The sequence below is a fragment of the Pagrus major genome, chromosome 11 (assembly GCF_040436345.1).
Source record: "Pagrus major chromosome 11, Pma_NU_1.0".
Classification (NCBI taxonomy): domain Eukaryota; kingdom Metazoa; phylum Chordata; class Actinopteri; order Spariformes; family Sparidae; genus Pagrus; species Pagrus major.
The window spans coordinates 14,812,840-14,839,223 of NC_133225.1; the positions used below are offsets into that span (position 1 = coordinate 14,812,840).

At 40.3% G+C, this 26,384-nt stretch overlaps 1 protein-coding gene across 1 annotated transcript; it reads left to right on the forward strand.

The window, feature by feature from the left end:
• The first annotated feature begins 8,127 nt into the window (after positions 1 to 8,127).
• Positions 8,128 to 20,225, forward strand: LOC141004594 (guanine nucleotide-binding protein subunit alpha-14-like). Its single transcript, XM_073476171.1, has 7 exons — positions 8,128 to 8,278; positions 11,994 to 12,178; positions 12,553 to 12,707; positions 14,879 to 15,007; positions 16,004 to 16,133; positions 16,658 to 16,811; positions 20,020 to 20,225. The coding sequence occupies exons 1-7, from the start codon at positions 8,128 to 8,130 to the stop codon at positions 20,223 to 20,225; spliced, it is 1,110 nt and encodes a 369-aa protein (XP_073332272.1).
• The last annotated feature ends 6,159 nt before the right edge of the window (positions 20,226 to 26,384 follow it).

The window sequence follows — 26,384 nt, forward strand, 5'->3', positions numbered from 1 at the left end:
ATAAAACACTACATACATATTGTTTCATCAATATTAACAATCTAATAATGTAATATGTAATTATAGGATACTCACGTTGGTTAAGTGAGTAGCTACTTTTAATCTGAATACTTTAAGTTTATTTAGCTAAATTGCACTTCTGTATTTTTACCTTTGTAGGATTTTGGAGAATTTATAAATTGCTGTATTCATAATGAGTATGCCATCCACATTGTCACCAACACAGAGCTTAACGCAACATTTTCTGCTAAATTGGCATCAATATTAGGAGAAAACTCTGCAAAAAAAAATATAAAAAAGTGGAGATAAAAAAAAAAGTTCATAAAACACATTTTGTATTAAAAAAGAAGCAGCCATGGTTTGGTCCACATGCAGTTAGCAGTGATGGAAAAAGTATTCAGACTCCTTCGTAAAAATACGAGATGAAAATACTCCAGACACCTCAGAAGCCACCCCAAAACTTCCGGCCTACTGCAGAACAGAAACATTTGGTTTCATACTGAGTTGCTTTTACTCCTGTGTTTGCATAAAGCTGGGTGAAAAAATCAAAAAGTAGTGAAACGATTGTGGTGCATGTGCACACAAGCAAAATCAGGCTGCCATCCTGATACACTACTACTGTACCCTATGGAGCCCTTGAGGGGTCAGGTGGGTCAAGTTTTTTTCTGAACTACTTTGCGATCCCTTCCAATATTTTTAGTCACTTTGCAATAACTTTTGCATTAAATTTATTTAGTTACTACAGAAAGGAAAAACACAATGAGATTTTACATTTTGTTCAGATGATTCCTTTCAAAAGTCAGAGTTCTGACGGTATCTACCCACTGACTCTGACCACACTGCAGCTGCTCTGCCTGGCTGTGGTGGATGAAGCTAAGGTTGTGAATGTGGTTATCACTCTGACTGAATCTCCAATGCTATATGGTAGCTGTACACAGGATTTTAACCCATGATGCTTATGTCAGATATGACAGATGCCAACCATGTCAGCCTTCACTGCACACATACAACCCTGCATGTAGTTACTGTTACAACCCTTCAGAACTAACGTGTTACAGCCACAATCATATAAACCAAAGCACAGCCATGACTACAATCACAGTCACAGTGACAGTTATCTCATAGCTGCAGTCATGATCACAGCTCCAGTCTGTCTCAATCAGCCTTGGCAGCAGTCAGTGAGAGAGCTAGGTTATCTATCTAGCTGCAGTGATACAGACTTGTGCCTGAGCAGCCAGAGCTGAGGGTGCGCCCACTCATGCTGTTGTCACAAACAGCAGCAGTCTACTACATAATAAAATCTATATCATAAGACTGCTCTGTCTTTCTCTGTGGATCACAGGGACATGGAGCTGCCACTGATTATCATAATTGGTGCAGCATGCATTTTAATGTTCTCGCTGGAGAAAGTGAAGCTAATTTTGACTGCTTCATTGTTTTTAGGAAGTTAAATCTGCAACACTGCGTCATATTTTGTGTATAAAAATTCAAATCTCCAGAGTAACGAGTAACTATAGCTGTCAAATATATAAAGTGGAGTAAAGTGCTATATTTCCCTCTCAAATACAGTGAAGAAAAATTATAAAGTCGCTGAAAATGAAAATAATCAAGTCAAGTACCTGAACAGAATAGAGCAAAGCTTTAATGTCTCTGAGGGGCAACAATTAATTAAAAAATGGCAATCCATACAGTACACAGTATATGGTACATATCTACACAAATAAGCACAAGTACACAGAATAAAGAGGAGCTCCACCAATTTTACACAATAAAGTGGTAAGTACAGTGTGGGTAATGTAGGCAGTAGGTATGAATAACAGTCTACTGGTCTGGCATCACACCTCTATAACACTGTTGGACTCATTACAGGCAGTTTAAAAACAAATGATCCAAATCGATTCAACAGAACAAGAGTTATCACCTTTTTTATTTCACACATTCTTCTTTCTTTCAAAACTTGACACCTACATTACCCACAATGCAACTTATCCATTGAGTGACATCACTGGAGGCAGTTTATCAGCTCACAGGCAGCCTCCACAAAAGAGGGGATAATTGAAGAGGGGAGGCGAGGTCATGAGTAGTATAAGAAGCCCACATGATGGAGTCTAGACACTGGTGGTGGTGGAGGTGATGGTGTTGGGGGTCGAAGCTCAAATATTGCCTTGGCTTGACTCGTGTATGATCGCTTGAAGAGGAAAAAGCTTCCACAGCAGTCCAACGTAAAAATAATTTAAATAACCAAGAATCAGCAAACTATACTACAGTATGAGTCGACAACAGCAGAGAGGAGAACAGATTTGAAGTTTAAAAGACAGCAACAACGACATGAAAGAGTACAGTCAGCAGATCAGAGAGAGAGAGAAGCTGTGAATGAATGAGCATTAAGATAGTCCTCCTTATTGGACTTAACTTCCTTTTGTTACCTTCCTCCACTGCAGAGAGTTGTTGACATGCTTGTTAGCAGTTGTACTTCTTGTACCTCCCATTGATAAATCCAGCCAAGCCAGAGGAGAAACTCTTCTTTCAGCTTTTTTTTGCATCTACGTCAGCTGACTCATTACTCATCCATTCATTCATATGTCAGTCTCCTCTGACGGTGATGAGGGTGATTATGACAGGAACGAAGGCGTCACCCTGCCAGTTGTAACAACAGAAATACAACTCTGCCACTCAGCATCTTGAATACCTCAGTGTGAATGAGCTGCCTGAGTATACTGTTGAGCCAAGTGACATCTTGTGGACATGTGATGTAGTTACGACGGTGACGTGCAATGAGACACATCATTTAGGAAAATAAGTACTCTGTGTTTGACCTCTGTCAGAAGCTTTTCCTTTTGTTTTTCCGAGCCGGAAAATTCTAACTGAGGTGTTTGTAATCTTACTTTAGGTGAGAGATGATACAAATGAATGCAAAGAGGCTCAAAACTCATTCATATATTCATTCACAGACATTTATTTCAATAGGTGGAGTACACTTGTCTCTGTGGTGTGTCAACAGGTAATAAAGACAGATATTATTGTTGCAGTTTTAATCTCTAGGACTCACAATGTAACCTGAGAGAATGAAGTGTATCAGACATCAACAAACTCATACCTGGTATGCTCGGTATGACCAGGACAATCTTCAGTCATGACTCATGAGATTACAGCCTGACCTGCTCACAGCGCAGAGGGATTTACCTCGGGCTGTAACTCATGCCGCAAGCCCACGCAAATGACATTGCACCTTTACTCACACGCTCACAGTCTGCCACATCACTCAGCAAACCAGCACTTACTTGTATATATTTTATGGACAGCGTTCACATGTTTTTGCTGTTTTCTTGAGTCTCTCCTGTTTTTTCCTGAAGTTTAACTTTAAATTTTCCTTATTTTCTAACTTTAAACTTCATTAAGAATATCCTCAATTTATGTTTAAGTCTTTGTGGTGTAAAATAAACCACTCTGAGAGCATGGGAGCATACAATATAAATCGAGGGATCACAAGATAATAAATGGGGCAGGAAAGAAGAATAATACTGCACCGGCACACAAATTTACTCTGCTCTCTTCTTGAGTGTTTTGAATTTGTCTCCTCACAAATCATATATAGACATATGTAATCTAATGGGTCGCAAGCAGGGACCTGGCCAGTGGGTGGGTGACCACCGTCAGTTGTCCCTAGCCCACTAACCTGTAAAATAATCTACTGGGAGGATTATTTGGAGATCATCTTGCCCTGGGCACAAGCAAGACTATCCGCCGCCCTGGACACAGGACACTGCTTTATTTAAAGAGGTCAGCATAGTGACTTTTCAAATTAGTCTTGAAAAGAATAAAATAAAGTTGCAAAGGTGATCTCGTGGGCAATTGGAACTTCTTGAAAAGTGTTTTTCTGTAGTTTGAATGCAATCCTCAAAAGAATAATGCTTTAAAATTCAGGGTTAGCAGGCAAGCTGCATAACTTACTTATCGTTTGTTAGAAGTGAAGTAAACATGAGAGAGAACAGACTGCGGTGCTCCGTTATATCCATTATGTTACAGCGTCTGATGGTAGCTGTCAGATTAATCATTGATCATCCACAGTCTCGCTCACTGCAGCTGCCTGAGAGGATCCATCCTCAGGATCCTACAAGACCCGCACAGCCGACATAATTATATAATTATTATAGTTAATGAATCATATAATCACCAGGAATGATACACTTTGTATATAAAGTGCTGTATCATTCCTGGTTATTCTGATTTACTTGTTGCTGTCAGATGAAAACCGCAGATCTCCAACTTCCTGAAACTGGAGGGATGACAGGTGCTTTCCTGTTACAGTCAGTCCACGCCTCTTCAACTTTCTTTTTTTCTTTCTTTCTTTCTTTCTTTCTTTCTTTCTTTCTTTCTTTCTTTCTTTCTTTCTTTCTTCTGTTCATTTCCTGCTGTAGATGTTGCCAATGGTGTTTAATGTTTTGACATTTTATGACTCAGCAAATTCTTATTTGTCTGTGCTTTAACTGTTGTGTGTCTGTTTTATGTCTGAACCGCTCTTCTTTTCTTCTTAAGATCAATTACCTCTTGGCATATTGTCCTTGAACACATCTTGGATTTCAGATCATGTTGAGGGTGAAATCTCACAAAGTGGAAAAAAGTTGAAAACCAGTTTTAGTATGTATTTTACAGAGTAGGCTATTTGTTACTATAATATAAACTAAACTACAAACATGCACACACTTGAATTCATGTAAATTATCTATATGTTAGTCAAATATACAGACCTTCCAAGAACCAAAAACAAACGTTATCCTGAACAAAATCCTGAGTACATGCTGTGTTTTCTAACTTGCTGTACAGTCGACACACACACACACACACACACACACACACACACACACACACACACACACACACACACACACACACACACACACATAAACACACACAGGAGTAAAGTCCATCATGTGTAGCACAAAATACATGTAGCAGGCTTGTTTTAACCCCTCCAAACACACCTCTCTTGCTCTTTCACCTCACCTCGTTGCTATGGCAACGCAGAGCTCAGGTGATCTCAGTATCTGAGAGCACGAGAGCCTGGACCAACCGGTTCTGCTGGCTTTGACAAAAGACTGACATCCAAATAGCAGCGGAGGAGGAGAGACAAAATATCTGCTGTACATTTGATCCCTCTCAGAAAACACTTGGAAGGTGATTCATAACCTGCTGCCCAATCAGTAATGACCCAGATATTCCATAATAACTTACTTATTCAATTTATAATATCTTCATAATCCTAATTTATGGGTTTGTATTGTTGTTTTGTATCACATGTAAGGAGTGTGTAATCTAGGTGTTAATGTTTTAATAATCGTTATGTAATTGTTACAGTTGCATAACTGTTAATGCTCACAAAAATCTGGTGAAAGTTGAGGATTTTATCTGAATGTAGGTGAAAATTGAAACTTTCAGCATTGAATAAATAATGATTTGAGTTAAACTTGTGCGTGTCCGTGATTTGACTCCAGCTCAGCTGAAACATGAGGCAGGGAGCCTCTGCAGCAGCCGAAACTTTATCCGCGGCGCAGCGCACTCATTCATACGGCTGTCAAAGCGCAGGGAATAAAAGAAGAACAGCTTCCGGTATCAGCGTTTCAAAATAATGCTGTTTACTGACCAGCCTCGTACACCAGATGCCAAAGTAATTTAAAGAAGATAAACAATTACACACAGATAATCTCTCTCTCTCTCTCTCTCTCTCTCTCTCTCTCTCACTCTCTCTCAACTTCTTGCCTTGTACGTTTGAGTTTCTTTTTTCTACAGTTTCTAACTTTATTTTATAAAGGCTTATCTTATCATGTTATTATTTTATCAAACATTTTAATTAGTTGTATTCTGCTCTCTAATCTATTTCAAGCGCAAAATCTGTTCATCAATCAGCTATTATTTTCTTTTCCTTTCTTTCTTTTTATTATACTAGACTTATACATACAGGGACAGAATAATAATAGGCACACAACAGTTGGTAGGCCTGTCTGCCATTTGACTTCTTAAACTTTTTACCCTTTTTGAGATAAACCCCTCTTCAATAACCTTAAAACAGACTCGATCCTAAAGGCTCCTGTGATTCTTCCATTATACAAAACAACAAAACAAAATCTTTTTGTAAATCTGAATTATACACTGCCAATAAATAACATACACTGGAGTTTTTATGCCAGTGCCAAACATCAAAGACAGCATGAACCGGACCTTAGGTCAGATAACATCCTGCAACAATCTGCCATAGATATAAGCTGTTATATCTGTCAACCACAGCTATTAAGGCTGCAATTACAGTATTGTGTATTCTGCCATACCTGCTCATGTCATGTGTGAGCTGTGAAACTCGCGAGCAGCTTACAGTATTGACTTTGCAACAGTGTGCCCGAGGAGTGGTCAGTATCAACAATGAATCACTTTCTGTAGGGAAGAGAACTCCTGTTGCACAACCCTGAGTGGACTTAATTTCTTAAGCATGGTGCACCTTTGGTATCAATGCAATCAATTAGATGTTTACAGCTGATGGACATTTTTACTTTGACTTTGATCCAAAAGTATAGAAATGCATGTCATGTATGTGTTGTAGCTGAAACAATGAGGATGTACTTTGCAATACAGAGGTATATTATGTTTCAGATGGTGTTGGGTTGCTGTTGTTGAACTCCTTGTTTCATTCTTGTTTCCCTCTTTTGCAGTCAATGTTTAGTTTTTAATGATTTTATGTTTCTTGTAACACCAGCAGCAGCAGCAGCAACAACAACAACAACAACAACAACAGCAATAACTTAAATATTATAAAACAATGTGTATTTTCTCTTTAAACAAGTTATTTTTAAAAGTGTGCTTTCATGCATTGGAGGAAGTATTCAAAATCTTTTTTCTTGAGTGAGGCAGTGATAACACAATGTAAAAATGCTTTTTTACAAGTGAAGGTCAATCATTCAAAATTCAAAAATAAAATTGCACCGTATTTTAATAATTGACCATATATCTTGTAAGGAAAATCTTCATCTATTAACCATATGTTGTAGTGGAGCAAAAACACATTATTTCCTTTTGAAATAAATGGATTAATAAGTAAACATATAACATATCATAAAATGGCCAAACTCAGGTCAAGCACAGGTATCAAAAAACTGTAATTGAATAGAATCAGAAGCAAAATCATCTTTATTTAAGGAATTTGGTTGTTCTCACTGTCACAGATAGAAATAGACGCATGCCTTTAGCTCAGATCAAGATTAACAAAGATGAACATTAAGTTGATTAATAAAATAGATTTTTTTGAAACTTATATTTATTCATTTATTTATTGCAGTTAGTAAAACCCAGCAGCAAACTCAGTTGAATCATCTTATAGCTTGTTCTATACAAGCTACAAGTCCCAACTAATGTGTGAAGTAGCAACAACATGCTCTTATTTTCTAGCTACAAAGGCTGGACTTCCGGCGCAGCTGCGGTCATCTGCCGCTCTCTTGCCGCAGCGCGCCGCCCTGAGCGCATTCCTGTTGCAGACTGTTTTTCAGCGGACCACAGACGTTTCACATTCCTCTGTGGAGCTGTCCCGAGCTACAGGTTGTTTCGTGTGAGCTTTTAAGAAAAAAAAGAGGTGTTTTTACCTCCGTGTCAGCGGGCTTATGACGCCTCAGCGACAGTAGCTGCTAGCCGCTAGCCGCAGGTGGAGTGGACGGTGGCCGGGGCAGACGGTGGGAAAAAATGGACCGCGGACAGAAATCAGAGAGTGTACCTGCTCGCTTTCAAGGGGTGTGACGGACAGATTGGAGGTGAGGAGCTGTGTTGTTTCCTGTTAGTGACTCCAAAAGTCCTCTTAGATAAACTTGCACTGTCACGGGACTGATTGAAACTTTTCTTAAAGGTCTCAAAGCCAGCTGACCGTCAGGGCTCCTGTTACACTGTTAGACTCCATTTCACTTAACCTCTGACCTATTGTGATTTCAAAGTAAGATTGACCGGGAACAAGGTTTGATGAGAAGGAAGTAAAAAACTAATGGGCATTAAATGGACATAGGAAAACCCGGCACGCGGTTTCCTGTCAGTCCTTATCCTTTCATTAACAGCTGATTGTTCATTTACAGTTTCGGCGCAGTGTTTTCCTCGGCCATGGCGGGCTGCTGGCGGGTGTGCCGACGCACCTGTATGTGCTGTCTGTCCGAGGACGAGAAGAGGAGCATCGCTGTGGACAACGAGATCAAGAGGATCCTCAAGCAGCAGAAGAAGAAGGAGAGAAGGGAAATCAAAATCCTGCTGCTGGGTCAGTGGTAGCACACACGCAACACCTCACACACAGCTGCTCATCTTTTACATGAGGATGGCACAGTGATGCCAAAGGAGGGAACAAGGGAACAATTAATCGATCAGTTGTCAAGTATTTTTGAAATGGAGATCTCTCTGATTTCAGCTTATTAAGTATGAATATTTTCTGGTTTCTTCACTCCTTCATGACGGCAGACTGAATATCTTTGGGTTGTGGAGTAAACAAGACATTTAAGGAAATCATCTTGGGCTTTGGGAAACATTGATCAATATTTTTTATTTTTATTTTTTATTATGGTTGCTTGGAGTTTGTATTATTACCTATTTAATCTTGTAAATATTAAAATCTGAATCAAAAGATGAATAAGATTAAAGGTATGGAAGGCAATACTGGAGAATAATAATTGATAGTTGAGTCTCATTCCCAGGTCATTAAATGACAATGCTTTGGATTGGCATTCGGCCCGTAATTGTAACCACATACTTGATGACTGAGATGAATGAGATCTAATCTGTCTAATCAAACTGGATGAACTGATTTCCGAGAAGACACTGTAAGCAACACCCTACATGCAAATTAAAGACTGCTTGGCCTGTTTGGTAGCCAGCAGCATAGAGAGAAAACTATGTAAAACACGTGTCACTGTGTGAATTGTAAAGAATGAGCCAGATTGGGATTGGCTACCTGAAGACACAAAGACAGAAACACCGTCCGCAAACCTACAGGCCTACTTTACAACTGGTTTGATGACTTATGCTTTAATGGAGGCAGGTACAGCTCGGCTGCCAGAGAGAGGATATTAATGGGTTGTAATATATTGTCAATATGACCTACATAAGTGAGGAGATTGGCTATATCCATATAGTTATTCTTAATGTCTGCCAATTGGTCAGATTCCAAAAAATGAAAACTATCATTCAATTGAGAAAATAATTGGCGGATTAAATGACAGTTACAGCCTAACTGAAACCTACTTTATTTACTCTGCCAAACATGAATGAATTGTTAATTTTTTTTTTTTTCAGCTGTAACTCATTAACACAAAAACAGAACAGAAAGATACATTTAGTGGCTTAAAGTGAAAAACAAATATTTACATGTAGTCTTATTTTAGGACGTATGGACAAAATGTATTTCTTGATAATAACAAGCAGTACAGTTCACACAGTCACAGAGTGAAAAAGTTGAACTGATGTTCTTCACAAATTATTAAAATTGTTCGTTTAGTGTTGTAATCTAAACAAAAGTGCAAAAGACCAACAAGTTAATTTTAAATGAAATAAAACAAAAAGTATCTAATTCTCACAAAAGATGAAACAGGTGAATAATTGACTTGCCTTGTTTTATAACAGTACTGGGAACCACAAAGCGTTAATATGACAACAGTACAGCTGGTTTCCTGCAGTGTTTTATTGTTTTATTGTGAAGGTGGGCAACCTCAACTAAGGACCACATCGTAAAAACAAATACACTTGAAATAAAAGACAGTATAAAAGAGCAGAGCCAGTATTTCACACGTGCCATGTATTTAATGAGTCAGTCTTTTGTTTAGTTTGTTATCAGCTAACTGACTGGATAACAGGACGAGATCAGGATCTTGGGGCTTGTTCCACCTCTGCTGGACAATATCCTGGGGGAAACCCTGCAATGATTTGGAAAGACAGTAACAATAACTTTGAATTACTGCCTTGTCTTATTTCCTCCATCAGCGTAGAAAAACAGAAAATTGAAAGTGTTTGTGTACGGGAACAGGACTGTCAATAAATCATCTCTCAACACAGTTTGGTTGGAGGATGATTTGCTGCTCCTCCGGTGCAGTGTTAAGAAATTACATTAACCCTTATTCAACTAAAAGGCAACTTTCGCTGACACACTAAATTGAGGCTTTCTCAGAAAATAAAACAAGTTTTCATCTGTGCCAAGGCTTTCTCCTTTGAACCTGGCTTTAAACACTGTGGCCGAAAATGATCACGAAGAGAAAATCTATGATAGAAACATCCTGTTGAACAGCGTCAGTCAGTCACTTTGTTCTTGATGTGGTTTACTGATTTTCCTTGAACTTTTCAACCCTTGGCTGCACAAATACCTACAGAGCGCATGGTTTTGTAAATCAGATGGGCTACTGGTGGGTGAATCCAGTTTTTCTTCTACCACATGTGACCCTAGAGGGGCTCGTAAATACCTGAGAAATGATGCTATCATATCTCACAGTGTTGTCTTGTTGAAATGCAGCTTCAACTTGGATTTTTACTGCTATTGCTCTTACTAAAGAGTGATTGATTGGATCGATCATTTAACAGCAGTGGTAGTGTTCGAGACATATGTTCTAGGAGGTGGCCTACGACATTACTTATCACCCACCTACAATGCAGTACTGAGTTCCCTCCCCAGATAGCTTAACAACCATTCACACCAGGGCTCACCTAGCCCTAGAAACTCACATGAAGGCCGGTTGGGTCAACGACCCACAAGTGGCCGTAACGACTCTGAAACTCAGAGTTCACACGTGTCCTTAACGACTTAAGAGGTGAAACGTCTTCAAGAAACTGAAACAAGTCCAGTTGCCTACGATACAGCACTTAGAACAGGTAGTGTCATGTTTTCCTCATTAATGAGATGTATTATTTCACCCACCAGCAGCCCATCTGATATTAATCTGGACCGCCCAAATACACAGATATCCCGTGGCGTCCATGGATATACCTGTGATCCATCTCTACCGTGATAAAAGCAAACTTGTGTCTGCAATTTAAGGTGTAATCAGTTCAGACATTTACATGATTAAAGTTATAGTGAATATAGTTTAGACCTACACTTGGACATTAGACTGTGATTAAGTTGATTCACGGATGGCTGAAAATAAAGATATTAGTTCTTTTGCATTATTTCAGCTGCTGTCTTCGCCCTGCATTCTAACCAATCCTGTCTGTTTTACCTGTTTAAATATCTTTAAAGTGAACGGCAAACTGTTTTGCTGGATGATCACTTTATTTTTTCTAAAGGTTGATATCTGGAGAAACTCTGATAGCTGGTTCTGCTTCTGTCTGGTTTTGTGGTTTGTTTGATGTCAGGATGTGTTGCACCTGCTGATATCGTGAATTTTCGTACAAACGGCACTTCTGTTATACACATTAAACTTCCTCTGGATTTTTTTTTTTTTGTGAACCCACAACCTTAAAGTCTAAACTGCGCGTGTGATTTTCTGTTTGTTACCTGTTTAACAAACACCTGCACATGAAGAACAAGCTGCAGTCTGTATTTACACTGTGTACCGTGTGTGCTCAGAGGCACAGGAACCATTTCAACTCGCAACTGTGGAAGTTGTGGAATATATTGTTTAAAGCACTTCTGTTTTGTTAGTGTTTCATTAAGTCAGTCTTACTCACAGTACTGTCCAACTTCCATCTGTGTTTTTATGTGCAAAATACAGTGTATTGCGTTTTCATCAACTGGTATTGTTAATTATGACTAGCAATGGCTAACCTAGCTAGAACTGGTATTCTGACTTATTGAACTGGAACGTGGTTAACTCAGGTATGACATCATTCCCAGCTCCGACTTCTGAGGTAAATGGAACAACCATAACACACAGAAAGGTTCAAACTGAGGAACTTAATGCAGTGAGGTGCTCATCTCTGAGCTGCCCTGTTGATTGAACCCTCATAATATAATCATTTTTGTTAATTATTATTTCTCTTGATTGTTGCCTCAGGTACTGGGGAGAGCGGGAAAACCACCTTCATCCGACAGATGAGGATCATCCACGGACGAGGCTACTCAGAGGAGGAGAGGAAGTCCTTCGCCAAATGCATCTTTCAAAACATCTTCACAGCCATGAAGGCCATGACGGGAGCCATGACCATGCTCAAAATCCCCTACTCCAACCCAGAGAACGAGGTACATGGACCACTGCCAGCAAAAAAACGCTCCCAGCTACACACTCAGTCGCAAACAAACACAGATGTCTACACAGGTGTGCGGGCATCAGGGCGAGTGCACTAAATTTAGTCAAGGGATTATGTTCACCTTAAACAAGAGGTGTCAAACACACCGGGACAGAAACACACATACAGCATGTTGTAGTCTATAAATAGAAGCTGACAGTATCACCATGAACACACACAATCCCTGAGTAAGACAGATGTTGCAGAGACTAATCAGAGAAAACATGGAACAGGACTTCTAATAATCTTTGTTAGACAGAGTCCTCTTAAAACGTCACAAACACTCTTAATATCTTCTAATATGCTGACTGTCTCGCTGTCTTTCAGATCTACGCCAAGTGGCTACAGGATGTAAACACAGTGCAGGTCACGAATCTGGAGCGGGGCTACATTGACGCAATCCGCCGCCTCTGGGCAGACATGGGCATCCGGGTCTGTTACAGTCGTCGCTGCGAGTACCAGCTCCTGGACTCCACAGAGTAGTGAGTATATGGAAGACAGAGCTCTCTAATTTGTGCTGCACCCTGACTGAGGGCTGTGAATCTGAGAGTATCACATGATAAAACACTGTCCCACTGAGTTGCCAACAATAGCCCTTTTCACACAGAGACTCTGCATTATCTCTGCAGCGAAGGCTCGCCATTTCTCCGCCTTTGTTTGTTCACACTGAACCAAGCATCTCCAGCTGGTTGTTTTTCAACGTGTTTCCCCCGGTGCCCCTCCTGTTAATCTAAACATGTACGTTTTTCACTCTAAATTACATAATTACATAATCGCCATCAGTAAACAGTGGGTGCTGTCTGACTCTCTCACTCTGGGATGCTGTTTTCTGGGGGAAAGTTCACTGAAGTCTCGGTCGGGAGGGCTGGCCGTTGTGGTACTGTACTGTATATGTGTTAATTGCACACTTAAGAGTACTGTACATTATGTTTTATTTTAGAATAGGCAGGGGACGACATGAAAATATGTAACGATTATCTTGTCAGACATCATCAAAATATTCTTAAAATGAAAAAGATAAAAGGTTAAATTGCAATAAAACATTGGAATCACTTTAACCTCATTGTTAGGAAGAAAAAAGATTTTTATTGCATCACACACATTATTTAGTGAAAAACAATCAAAGAATCTTAAATAAGGAATTATGAATTTTAAGGACTTCCTGTACAATAAATAAAATAAATTGTGGCAGTCTCATCTCCCTGTAGTTTTTTAGTTTGGAAATTGTAGTATTTACACACATCAATCTATAAAATGTCTTAAAAATTGTGAAACAAATACAACTTGAAATATCTGAGTCCAAAGTGACATTTTTAAAAGATCAAAACTTGTTCAAAACTTGTTCAAAAATGTTTACAATGATATAAAACAAACTTTTGAGAAGCTAGAAACAGAACATTTTTGCTATTTTTACTTCAGAAATGACTGAAACGATTAAAAGATATCAAAATATTCGACAATAATTCTTTTGGTCAATTGACTAAAAGTATCTGCATGGCTAGAAATCACTAGGAAAAAAACCTTCGAGCACAAATAGCAAATTATACATATTCCACAAGCTAAATACTGTATAAGTAGTAAAGTACAACTGTAGAAATAATGTCACAATTCATGTACCAGCTGCGGCATAAATACGTCTGCTCCACCTGACCTTTGTACCAAAACTCACAAGTGGACAGGCAGCAACAAAAGGCCGTCTAGACAAGCGTCTCTTACTGTAGATTTTAAAAATGAAAAAGTATAAAGTGAGAAGCTGTGTGGACTTACTAGTTTACATTTTCTTTGTGTTTTTATGTTATTGTTACGTGAAAAGTTTCTTTATTTTTAGTTCCTTTATTTCTGTGATCTCAAGAAAACAATCTTTTTCAGACGTTATCTTTAAATAAGAGATCATGTTTTCTTGCTAAATCCACATTTGTACCTGTTTGAATTTTTTTCAGACCTTGAAACCAATCACATTATTATGTGTTTGATTTGTTTTAGCTCTATGTCCAAGTTTTATACTTTTATACTGTATTTAGCACTGACACCACTGGAGGGGGCTAGTTCTTCACAGACTCGACTGTTTTACAGCCATTTTAAAACCACCAGTTGATCGAAAAGTATTTGAGGAAAGCAGCCAGCAGGTTTGGGAGACGTGAATCATCTTTTAAACTGACACCTTAGTAAGTCATTGGACAGAGTGTCCCCGAGACTTTTTTAATCTCCATGAAAAGATGTAACATCCAGAAGGTGTGAGCCTCACGCTCCAAGTGTCTGATGTATCACAGAACAAAAGCTGCTTCTGTTTTCTCTCTTTTCTATTGCTGTTCTGTCCTGTGTTTACCCAGCAGCTCAATCATCATGGTGTGTTTATGATAAGAGACATGCAGTCAACATTAGCTGATGACAGCTTGTATCAACACTAGCCATAAAGCCATAGTCTGCACACGGGCTGATATGGACTCAACCCACTCCCTTCTTGTATTTTTAATCACTGTTTTTTTTAATCATCACTCGTTCATCATATATCTTGTGTCACCTCTTGTGTTTGTTTTACGCTGTCGAGGCTGGATGTGATGTAAACAGAGGCAATATGTTTTCACCACAGCTCAGACACAGACTTTTAAGCACTGTTGTAAAACTTTTTTCTTCTTCTTCTTCTCTCTTTTAGCTACATGAATAACTTGGACCGCATCGCCGCCCCAGACTACATCCCCACAGAACAGGACGTGCTGCGAGTTCGATTCCCAACCACGGGTATCCACGACTACTCCTTCACCATCAAGACCATCACACTGAGGTGATTAGTCTTCAGGTTACCCACCTGTCAGATGGATGAATCCTACACCGACACCATTCACTGCACTGGGAAAAAAATACTATTGACTCTCGCTGAGGCTTTGTCTGCCCACATCTGTGTGTGTGTGTGTGTGTGTGTGTGATCACATTTCCGATTGCGTCTCCACAAAGCCCCTACCAGGAACTGAGGCGTCGCTCTCTGGGTTTATCTTAAACATGTTGGTATTGTTTCTTACTGAGATCTTTGTCTGTTAACTGCAGCTAAGCAGACAAAGATCAAGGTTCTCTTAAAAGGAACATTTTGCTCCCAGATTAAATGACAAACGTGTTTACATCATGAGGGATAGCACATAATTAAAACAACTTAAACTGAAGAGAAGATTTGTCTGGGTTCTTTGATAAAATAAAATATTGACTGTTTTTCGGTGGGAGCATCATTGCTGCATCCTGGGTTTAGCGCTGCCCAAGACGATTGTGATTGGTTTAAAGAAATACAAACAAGTCAGCATATTTTTTTCCGTTATAACAAAGTGATAATGAATGTTGTACTACTGGTTTAAAAAGGAGCTTGTTATTTTTCAAAAAGTCCTGTTATGAGCACGCTTGACAAATTTTCTTCACCATTCACAGTGAGCTGTGGAAAGTGAGGAAAAAGCAGGAAGACAGAGTTGTCTTCCTGTGTGAAAGCATGTCACATTAGAAAGGTGACATGCTGTAAGTCCATGTCAGGAACAGGCGGTCTCAGGCTATTACAGGCCACATGTGGCTGTCAGAGCAGTAAGCTTTTTTTGACAGTTGCGATCAGTTTCCTTGGATCGTATTGGAACATAATATTTCAGGGTTTTGTCAAGACATTACACAATGACAATCATATCTATTTAACCTCATAGTTATAGCTTTAATCAAAAGACTTTAAATCTGTTCCCCAAACTGTTTTCTTCTTGCCCTTTTTAACTCTCTCTTCGTATCTTCCTTCCTCTGCCTCGGTCTCTGACAGGATTGTGGACGTGGGTGGTCAGAAGTCGGAGCGTCGAAAGTGGATTCACTGCTTTGAAAACGTCACCTCTCTCATCTTCCTGGCCTCCCTCAGCGAATACGACCAGGTCCTGGAGGAGAGAGAAACCATTGTAAGAGCACTGAGTGTGTAACTGTGTTGTCCTTAAAAAAAGGATTTCTTATGTATCTATCCATCCATCTCTCTTGTGTCTCGTATCCTCACTGCAGTCATTTCATCCATCCACCAGCAGGTTTCACTGTCACACAAGAAAATCTCTCTCTCTCTCTCTCTCTGTTTCTCCTCAGCCTCTCTAGCTCTCTGTCACCTTCGGTCTGTTCCTCCCTCCCTCCCTGTCACTAAGCCGTTTATCTCTCCCAGCCACTTTTAAGTCCGCCAACACATTCATTAACCTCCACTGTGGCCCGTGTGCTCCAGACCCCCCATAAACTCCCCCTGCTCCCTCTCTGCTTCAACCTTAGCCGTCCAAATCGGCCTCGCCATCCATAACAACTCGTGTTTTTTCTCTCTTTAAGTCATAATCATCTCTGAAAAACTCAGTGGTGTAAAACTTTTATCTACAACAAAATCGCCCCCCTGTATTGAGCTGAAGTGCTGCTGGCTCCAGTATTTTTCTGACTCTGTGTCTGTCTTCAGAACCGGATGCATGAGAGTCTGGCTCTATTCTACACCACCATCCACTCTCCATGGTTCTTCAACACCTCCACCATTCTCTTTCTCAACAAGACTGACATCCTGGCAGACAAAATCCAGACCTCTGACCTGCAGAAATACTTCCCCAGCTTCACAGGTGAGCTGTGGATATATGTGTGTGTTTGTTTAACTTTATAATGCAGTCATAGTAAACTAATAGCAACTGTTGGATTAGCTAGATAAGTGGTTTAGTCGTTTGCCAAGCTAATTATTACATTGTTTCATTTTGTTTTTTTAACATCAGTTTATTGATTCTGATAAAAAGTAGGGAGTAACAGTATAACAAACACGCAAACATAAAATGCACAGGAGAAAACAAACAAAAAGAATGTTGGCAGTCACACCAAAAATTAAGTTTCAAATAATTTATCACAGAAGCTAAAAGGTACTGTAAAATGACAGTATGATGGAGTTAACCTGTGAGACCATCAACCATTCACTTTAAAGTTTTAATCAGACAGATTTTCGCAAAGGGTTCCTGTCTAGTGAATCTAATTTTGTCTAGATGAAATTACCTGATCAAACACTGGGGGCTTCTCAGATTCAGAATTCTAGCGGCAGCTTTCTGGCTCACAGTGTGGATAGAGAGGTGGCCTATTTTCATAATAAATTGAAGACATCTTCATTTTGGATTGTTCTTTTTAAAGTTCCTTAAACATTTGTTTTCACTTGCCTCTCATGACGTCCATAGTACCAGGATCCCTTATTTGATTGACTTCCTGTCACTCTGCCCAAAAAAGTGTTTGTTTAACATTTTATAAGCTGGATAATATATTTTTTATTTTAAAGAGAAAAAAAACTATCAGTAGATTAAAAATTGAGAAAAAAAATGCTTTAGTTCCCACAAAAAGATGAATTACAAACTTGTAGTGAACCGATCGACAAAGTTATCTCTGGCAGTGTTAAGGTGTGTGTGTGTGTGTGTGTGTGTGTGTGTGTGTGTGTGTGTGTGTGTGTGTGTGTTGAGGTTGTGTTAATCAAAATAGTGGCAAACCAAATCCAAAAAAAAGAGGGTTAGGGTGAATGACACAGTATTTGCAGGAAAGCCTGGGAGCGGAGCCTAGTCAGCAGCAGATTTCACTGCCATCAACTACCACAATTGCATTAGTTATCTTGCATTAGCATTAGTATATCTAAGGTGTGTATTTTCAGACAGAATCATGTCCAAGAAAGGAAAAGCGGGTTGTGATGTTGTTTTCCTCCAGCCAACTTGCTTTGGTCATGCAGCTATCTCATACATCCCACTGCAGCGGAGGAAATAAGGTATTTAAAAAAAGGTATCTAAAAAAAAAATACAAAAATTGAAAGAGCCCCTGATCCCTGAATTTGAAAGGTTGTCCATCGCTGTGCGTTGTGTCAGCAAAGCCAGCAATCATTGTAGTATTTTTAGCTAGTGCTATTTCTTCCTTTCGCTCTCTACACACAAACACACACACACACACACACACACACACACACACACACACACACACACACAAACACACACACACACAGTTGCAAATGAGTCACTTCCAGGTACTTGGTGTGCTTAATGATGTTGCTGCAGCCCGCAGCTCTGCTGGCGTGAAAGGCTGTAGAGCGTTGGCCTTACAGTGCCCAACTCCCCCACCCCCCCACCCTCTATCACCCCCACCCTCTATCACCCCCACCCTCTCTCCCTCTGTTACCCATGGCAACCACAGACAGATACTTTGCTTCCCGCAAGCCCTGCACCCCCCGCTTACCTCCGGGTGTACATTTGTGAGGTGTGTGTGCGCAGGGCGGGAATTTGTGAGCAATTATTTGTGTGTGAGCGTGTGTGTGTGTGATCTGCAGTGCGCCCACTGTGTTGTACCATCAGCATTAGCAGGGTAAAAAAATGACTCATACAGGGTCAAGCTCCTTGATGTCAATTTAACCTTAACGGCAACTCCGAACAGTTTCCACCGCTCCTGCTGTTTGCTGCTAATGCTGTGGTGCTCCGTGTGGAGATGTGTGACTGTTTGGCCCTTTTTACTGCTGCTGTAACCACACTTGAAGGCTGTTGTTGTTAAGAGGCCCAGCAGTACCATGGTGACACAGTGAGAAACTTGAATTAGAATAGAGCTGAGATGATAAGTCAATTAAAGGATTAGTCAAATGACAAAAAATGAATCAATTATCAGGAAAAAAACTACAAATAATTCATTCAGCAAATCTGCCCCTGTCTTGATTAATGATTTTAACTTTAAACTGTTAGAAAATAGTGAAAATGGGCATTACATTTTCCCACCGTCCAAGTGAATCTATTTCAATAGCTTGTTTTTTTTGACTACCGATCTGCTGATGCTGATTATTTGTCGATTGACTTGGATTATTTATTGCAGTTCTCGTTTTATATCATTGTTTATCAAATATCTTTGGGTCGTGGACGATTTGTCTAACAAAACAGCTAATTTGAAGATGTCACTATGGGCCCTGTGAACTTTTAATGGGTATTTTACACTAATTTCGACTCAGCTGCTGTCCTAATAAACTGGACCCTCTCCTCTAGTTCCAGTTGTCTTGGTGTTATGGTGTTGCGATGCTCCAAAGTGTTGAGTATTGAGTCATTATGCAAATCATGCAGGCTGTTTTTCAGCTTTCGCTTGAACATTGCAGCGTCCAGATAACATGACGGACGTAGTTGTCAAGTAATAACTGGGGTAGTATTTCCTGAAATAACAGTAAAATAAAAGTAAACTCACTCAAAACACCATCGGCCAACAAATGATTTTGATTCCTTTGGTTTTTCAGATAAACTTTGTGAGAACTGGCTGTAATCTTTGTAATCTTTTATCCAACAAAGTGGGAAATTGTGAAGCTTTTCCCACATCGTTGAGAATTATTACAAAGACGGACTCTGTGTCCTTCTTCCAGCCTCCCTCGTGATTTTGGCTGATAATACTGTTGCATAACAACAAAATATTGGGACTTTAAATCATGTGACAATCATGCAGGGTCACTGAAGTAAAAGATGCATTGATATCCTGAATGTTAACGGTAATTTAATCTGATTGTGCTTTCATTCTTCAGAACTTATTGCCTTTCTGAAAACTTATATTCTGGGTTTTCATTCTCTCTCTCTATCACTTATTTTCATCATTGACTCATCTATTGATTATTCCCTTTAATAATAGTTTGGGCCATAAATTGTCAGAAAATTGGGAAGCACAAACAAAAGTTGACATCTTCAAAGAGATCATTTATTTTGTATTAATTAGTTGCAGACTGACTAATTGCTCTGGTTCCAACCTAAATTCATCTTTTGCTTTCACGTCCTTCATCTCCTCTCACCTCTGTGACAGGTAAGAGGCGAGACCCCGAGGACGCCAAGAACTACATCAGCAAGCTGTACGAGCAGCAAGCCATCAACCGTGACAAGCGGGAGGAGGGAAAGACTCTGTACCCACACTTCACCTGCGCCACAGACACCAACAACATCCGCAGGGTCTTCAGCGGCGTCAAGGACACGGTGCTGCTTAAGTCACTCAGGGACTACGGGGTCATCTGAACTTTGACTGGCTGAGTGAAGGAGCTGATGAAGGCCAACATTTTGTTTAGTTTTTCCCATTAAATGAAATGCAGGCCTTTTTTAAAGCCCCAACAATCAGAATGTCACCAATCCCTTGTTCTCCGGAGCAGGTGCAGAAAGAAGGGACAGTTTGTACTCTTCTCTCACCGCCAGCACAATCACTTACCCGCTCAGCGCTCCACTTCCTCTTGAGGTAGAAAACATGAGGACATTGAGGGATATTCAGGATCATCCAGCTCCTAATCACGGAGCGAGAACTTTTAATCATCCTCATTTCTTTCAGAAGCCTTTTCCCGCTTTTTTTTTTTTTTTTTTTCTTTGAAAAGATGAAGAAGTGTTTGGGTCATGCAGTGACTAAATTGATCCATAATTGAAGCAGGAGCAGAGATGCTATGAAGTGCTGTGCTGCCATTAACGGAGTAATGACTTTTACAAGTGGAGATGGGTCATGCTTGGGTACACCACCCTGTCACACACGTTTTTATATGAATCCTGGTACACTCAGTTGTAGTAGATGCTCACACATTGTAAACAGTTTCCAGTCTGTACCAAACATAGCTATAATGAGTTACTGCACCTTTAATTTGAGTGGATGTCACCACAGTCTTTGATTGTTTCACCTCAGAGCGACAAAATCCCTATCGATTACAGTTATCTCACACTGGCCATAGTTCTTACATATTATCGTATTCAACACATCTGTTCAGCACTGTCGTTATCGATTACCATGCGCGTAACATTGCGTAACTGCCTCCTGTAGAGTCCTTCTCAAGGTGCTGTCACAGCAGTATGTGATAACATCCTTACATTAAACTCCAGTTGTTCTCCACAGTCAGAACAAGCTGTGAGTCACAAAACAAACACAGAATCACAACAGATGTGAGTTGGATTAAAGTTTATACAGTTAAAAAGTCCATTTTTTAAATTCATTTTCTCCTCCAACATTTGTCAAACACCAATTAAAGTGTACTGTAAAGCAGCTGAGCACTGGGTCAGGAGGCAGATATGATGTTTTTAGTAGTTTGGTGATAAGCGGATCCACCTGTCGTCGGCATCTGTTTTGTTGAAGTGTGCCTATGTGCAACATCCGTTAATAGTATCCAAGATGTTCATCACTGATGCCTTTCTGATAGGAAAAGATAAGCACATGAAATAGATTTGGATGGTTTGGGTCCAGACACAGGGGAAAAAGTTTTTCAAAGCTACAATGATCAATATTGTTAGATTAACAATGGATCACATGACTACTTCAGTGCGACAGGAGAGACAGCTCGTTATGAATTTCTGTCGTGCAACTTTAAAGGAGCAATTTGTAAGATACAGCTAAAATGTTAGTGTAAAACATTCAGAGTGTGAAGAAACATCAGTTTCACACAAGTTTCTCTTTTTTACCGAAATAAGACAAAATTAACCGCACACTTTGTTCAAACTCGACGTTTGGTGGAAATAAATATTCAATTCACAGAGTAAGATGTGGAAATCTGGGCTCTATACAAGGTTTTCACCCGCTGCTGAAACCAGACTCTCTCCTCTCAGAGAGACGCCAGTTGTGCCTTCACATCACCGGACTCATTGTCCTGGTTAGAGGTTCTGTAAATCACCTCCATACTGTATACTCTGTTGTCAAACCGACCTCTGTCGGTCTCGGAGGCTGTGTTCAGTCCCAGTCTGGTGTCCAGATGTGTTCACTGGGAGCCAGACAAGCTAGTTGAGCTGAGCCCCGTTGCCTGCATAGTCTCCCTTTGTGATCGGAGGTCGCAGTCCAGGCAGACTTTAGTTGGCTAATAGGGCCAATAGCTCCGTGGCTAACTCAGCTAATTAGCTAACGGAAGCTAGTCCCTACAGCCAAAGATAGCTACCCCCTTTATTTTTGGAGCTACCTTTGAATTCTGGCCCTGTGTTACAATTAGCACCTTTAATGTTTTTATCCACTCTCACTGCTGTCATAGCAGTGCTGTTTCTAGGTGCAACAGGGAGCTGTTGAAAAGTACTGTGCGCTACCTGCTCAGCATAAACCAACAAATAGACGAGTGGAGCATTTAGCAGCTCAAGAGCCAGATATTTCTCTCAGGAGATGGTGGAGACCCAAAATAGAGCTAAAAAAAGAGTTAATATTGGACTAAGATTCACCAGAATCACAACTAAATGAATGCTAATTTTGTTTCATAACTGATGGATGTCTTAAGTGGTTGTTAACGGTTGGCCTTATAAAATATTAAAGATGAATGATGTTTCTAGACTCTCGAGCTTGTTTACACTGCCCTCAAGTGCCGAAAAAAATAAGCTAATTCTGGTTTAAGTGCCTAAATTTCTATTTTTCAGTGTAATCTGTAAGATGTGCCTGTTTTGTACTTTTCAACTCTCAGTTTCCAGACTGCAATAAAGCCAAGAGCAGCTTTCTGACAGTCCGTCTTAAAGTTTTCAGCTAGCTGAGTCTTTATTGACCTGGTATAGAAAATGCTGCACAGCTATCTTCAACCATCTCCATTCAATTCTCCTGTCAGCTCAACGCAATTAAGAGACTTAATTAAAATCAATACGATAAATATGAGCACAAATCACAGTTGGGGGCTGACAGGTTGTTAAAGGTCACGAGTGATTGGAACTGTGACTTGTTTGTCCTGCAAGAAAACAGCTTGATTCACACTGACGAATTCAAATCAACGACGTTGAAAAGACTCCGTCAGGCGATCTGCTGGGTGAAGATGATTAAAATGAGGTGACAGTGTGAAGTCTCTGTGCGTCCTGCAGTATTTATAACAGTGTGAAGAGGGGAATTTTATAATATTGATTAGAAGCGTGAGTTCTATCCCCGTGTGCGTCACTGAGTGTCGAGTGTGTGCTGAGTGGAAAATGACATTGAAATTCATAAATTAACTGACCGTGATGGCTGAGCTAACATTAGCTCTCGATGTGTCTGTTTTGTGGTTTTGGCTGCTGTTTTTTTTAACTGTACATGAAGTGTTTTGAACTCTACACACTGCTACACTTTGCATTCAGATATCGTAGCCTTATTGTTGAATCTTTTCGATGCCTTTAAACACAAATGTATCGTTTTACTGTACATTTCCTGATGACTACTATACTTTTGATTGATTTTTTTACTGCTGAATTTTTTATTATTGTTTCCCAACAGCACATAAACTGTGACTAGAGAGTGCTCTTGCTAGTGAACTACTTTTCATGCATTGGGAGGCCTCTTCTCATACGGTGACAGTGGTTTATTTCGTGTAGACTCGGGTGGAGGACATGGGCAAATATTTCTTTTTCTAGTTAATATTAAAAACAAACTTTTGAACACAAACACTCTTCTGTTCGCTTTTGTTTGTCTTCCTTGGCAGATATGACAGAGCGTCCCTGTCTCTCCAAGTCATGTGTTTTCTCCTCACCACACTCTATCACCAAGACAAAGCACAGGCTGCAATCACACACTCACTATGAGTCACAGTTTGCAGGTAACACAGGATTTACAAAGGATTTACACATGGGATTTCTGGTAACAGACTTATTTCCATAAACCTGTATGTCGTGTTCCTGAGAATCTACCTGTAAAAACAGCCGTCAGATCTATGAAGGGGAAAAGTTTCCCCGTGTTCAGAGTCTGAGAATGTAGATTTGACAGATGAGGGCAGTTCAGGCTTAACACAGATGATAGCTGCTTAAACAGCCTTATTCCTCCATCTGGCAGAAGCAAAGTAGATCCTCATTAATAAGAAACAGATAAATCGTTCTCCAAACAAAATTTGGTTAGCTTCTTCGAGTGGGGATCTCTTTAATGAGCTACTGACACAAAAAAGGCTTTGGTGGACAGATGATACCACCATCCATCGTGATCCGCGGCAGGTCTCATTTCCCGAGTTAGAAAGTTGTCTTTCCAACTTCAGTGTGTTCATGTGCGTCAAGTCGGATTGTGGGAGCGCCATGAACGCCAAAAAAGAAGGTGCTTTGCATCGCTCAGAGTTTTTCAACAAACGCTTTGACAGCTGTTCCAGTATCTGAGTGACAAAGAAGAACAAAGGAAATGGATCATGTATGTAGTGAAATATAATTATTTGACTTTAGCTGAAAAGTTTCTTACCACCAACCCAATGTTTACTTTTGTCTGCCGTGTTTCAGCATCAAATGACATCAACTCGTCGTCATATGGAGCCTGATGCTCATACTTTTTATTAAAGGAGCACTTTGTAAGAGAACCAACAATCAACTATCTTTCTCCAGAAAACATGCAGTCTGCTGTCATATCTATAGACACATGTTTCTGTCAACAGAGGTGGCTTGGTCTGGGCATGTATCGATAATTCAGAGCCATGGATTCTAACTTCTAAACAACCCCTCTGCCTCTGCACTCTCGGCTACTAGGGCAGAAAGGGTGGATGGCATATTAACAAGAAGGATGCATTGTGGGGGATGGCATTCCACTTAACCTCACCCAGGGTTTTATATGCTAATTAGCTAGTTATGCACTCTGTTCCTTGCAGTTTAAGGGCCAAAGTCTGACAAAGTTTGCTTTGGTCTTTGTCGTTGGGCGAAGTCTGCTGTTTGTTTGTTTTTTTATTAATCTTACTTGGTCTGAAAAAAGAAAACATTCATTTTTTTTCTAGAAAGAAGAATCCACACAACTGGATTGAATCCTCTGCATAAACTCACAGAATGGCCTCCAGTTTGGGACGGACCCAATTTTGGCTGACATTTAAAAAGATTGATTCCTCCAGGACTTTGTGTTCCAGTCTCCCTAAAAATTGTCTGTACTGAAGAAGATGAGGGGATTTGACAACAGGTGGGAAGCCGGGGCTCAGTGCCCTTTACTGATAATGAGGGGCCTGTGTATGTGAATCTCAAACAACATACCCACACTGTTGTTCTGATCAACCCCCTGCATCTCGGCTGAACTTGAGCTTACGGTGATGTGCTGTGCGAGGGCCGAGAAGTCCAGCAGCGTGTGTGATCTCCTGTGCAGAGGCAGAGCTGAGATGTGTAGCGCAGGTTGGCCCGTGGGCTTTTTAAAACCTATTTTGCTGCCTGGTTTGTTGCTATGGACTGCCTGTCGCTGATAAGAGCCAGTCAAAGCTTTTTCCATTTCCCCCAGTGTTCCTTGAAACAGATACACACCTGCTGTGCACTTATCAAACATACGCTCCACATATACAGATACACACACAGATACTACAGCAGCGGCAACAATAACCTGTCAAGATTAGCGTGTAAAAATAGCTGCGAAAATGTAAACACCTGCAAAACACAAAGCCCTGCAGCAAAGTGAGGCGACTGGACAGAAAGGTGCAGATTGAACTGCGTGGTGATTGTTGAAGCTGTGGTTAGAATCCAGTTGCATCACCATATGTTGTGAGATGTTGCCATTATTGTGTACCAACCCTGCACCTTTTCACTGTGGCAAGGGAGACGTGTTTTTCAAAGGGTATTTTCAAAGCCATTTCAGCATTTGGGCACAAAGAGAAAAAGCTGCTTATCAGCCCAAGAATTGAATCAATTTGCCAGCATGAATCATCACTCCGTGTCCCAAAACAGCTAAAGCAATTGCAGTAGCAGCTGCCCCTTTGTAGCCCGAATCTCCCTTGCTGTGTGGCGTCTCACACGCATTGCTCAACTCAGAGGGGGCAAAGAGTCCGTCTGAATACCATCCATCGACAAAACCTACAAGATCTTGACCTGGTCTGACATGAGTCTCTGAGTGTCGATCAGGACTGAAAACAGCAGAATTAACAGGAGTTGCCAGTTAACTTCTGTTGGTGTTATGTTTATGGGGTTATTGTTTGTTGTTGTCACAGCTAATAATTCAGCTGCAGAAAGTGATATCATGGGAAAAAGAGACGGAAAAGTATCTATTCTGATTCTGTGCTCTCTGCTCAGCAACACCTGGCTTGGACTGCGTCTCGTGCATTAATGAGTTTTTTGAGAAACTGCTGTAGGCCTTTGGTTTATTAATGTGGAGGAAGGAGCAACACAAAATGTTCCCAATTAAAATGAAGATGAATTGCAGCATCGGGTCCCCTGTTGTGACTCTACTTCGGTCTCTAAATCTCTGCCATACAGACAGGCCATTAAGCAATAAAGGCTGCTCTGATCCCACACATCATATCCCTCCCCGGACGCTGTGTGTACATCAGAGCCACGAAGCTG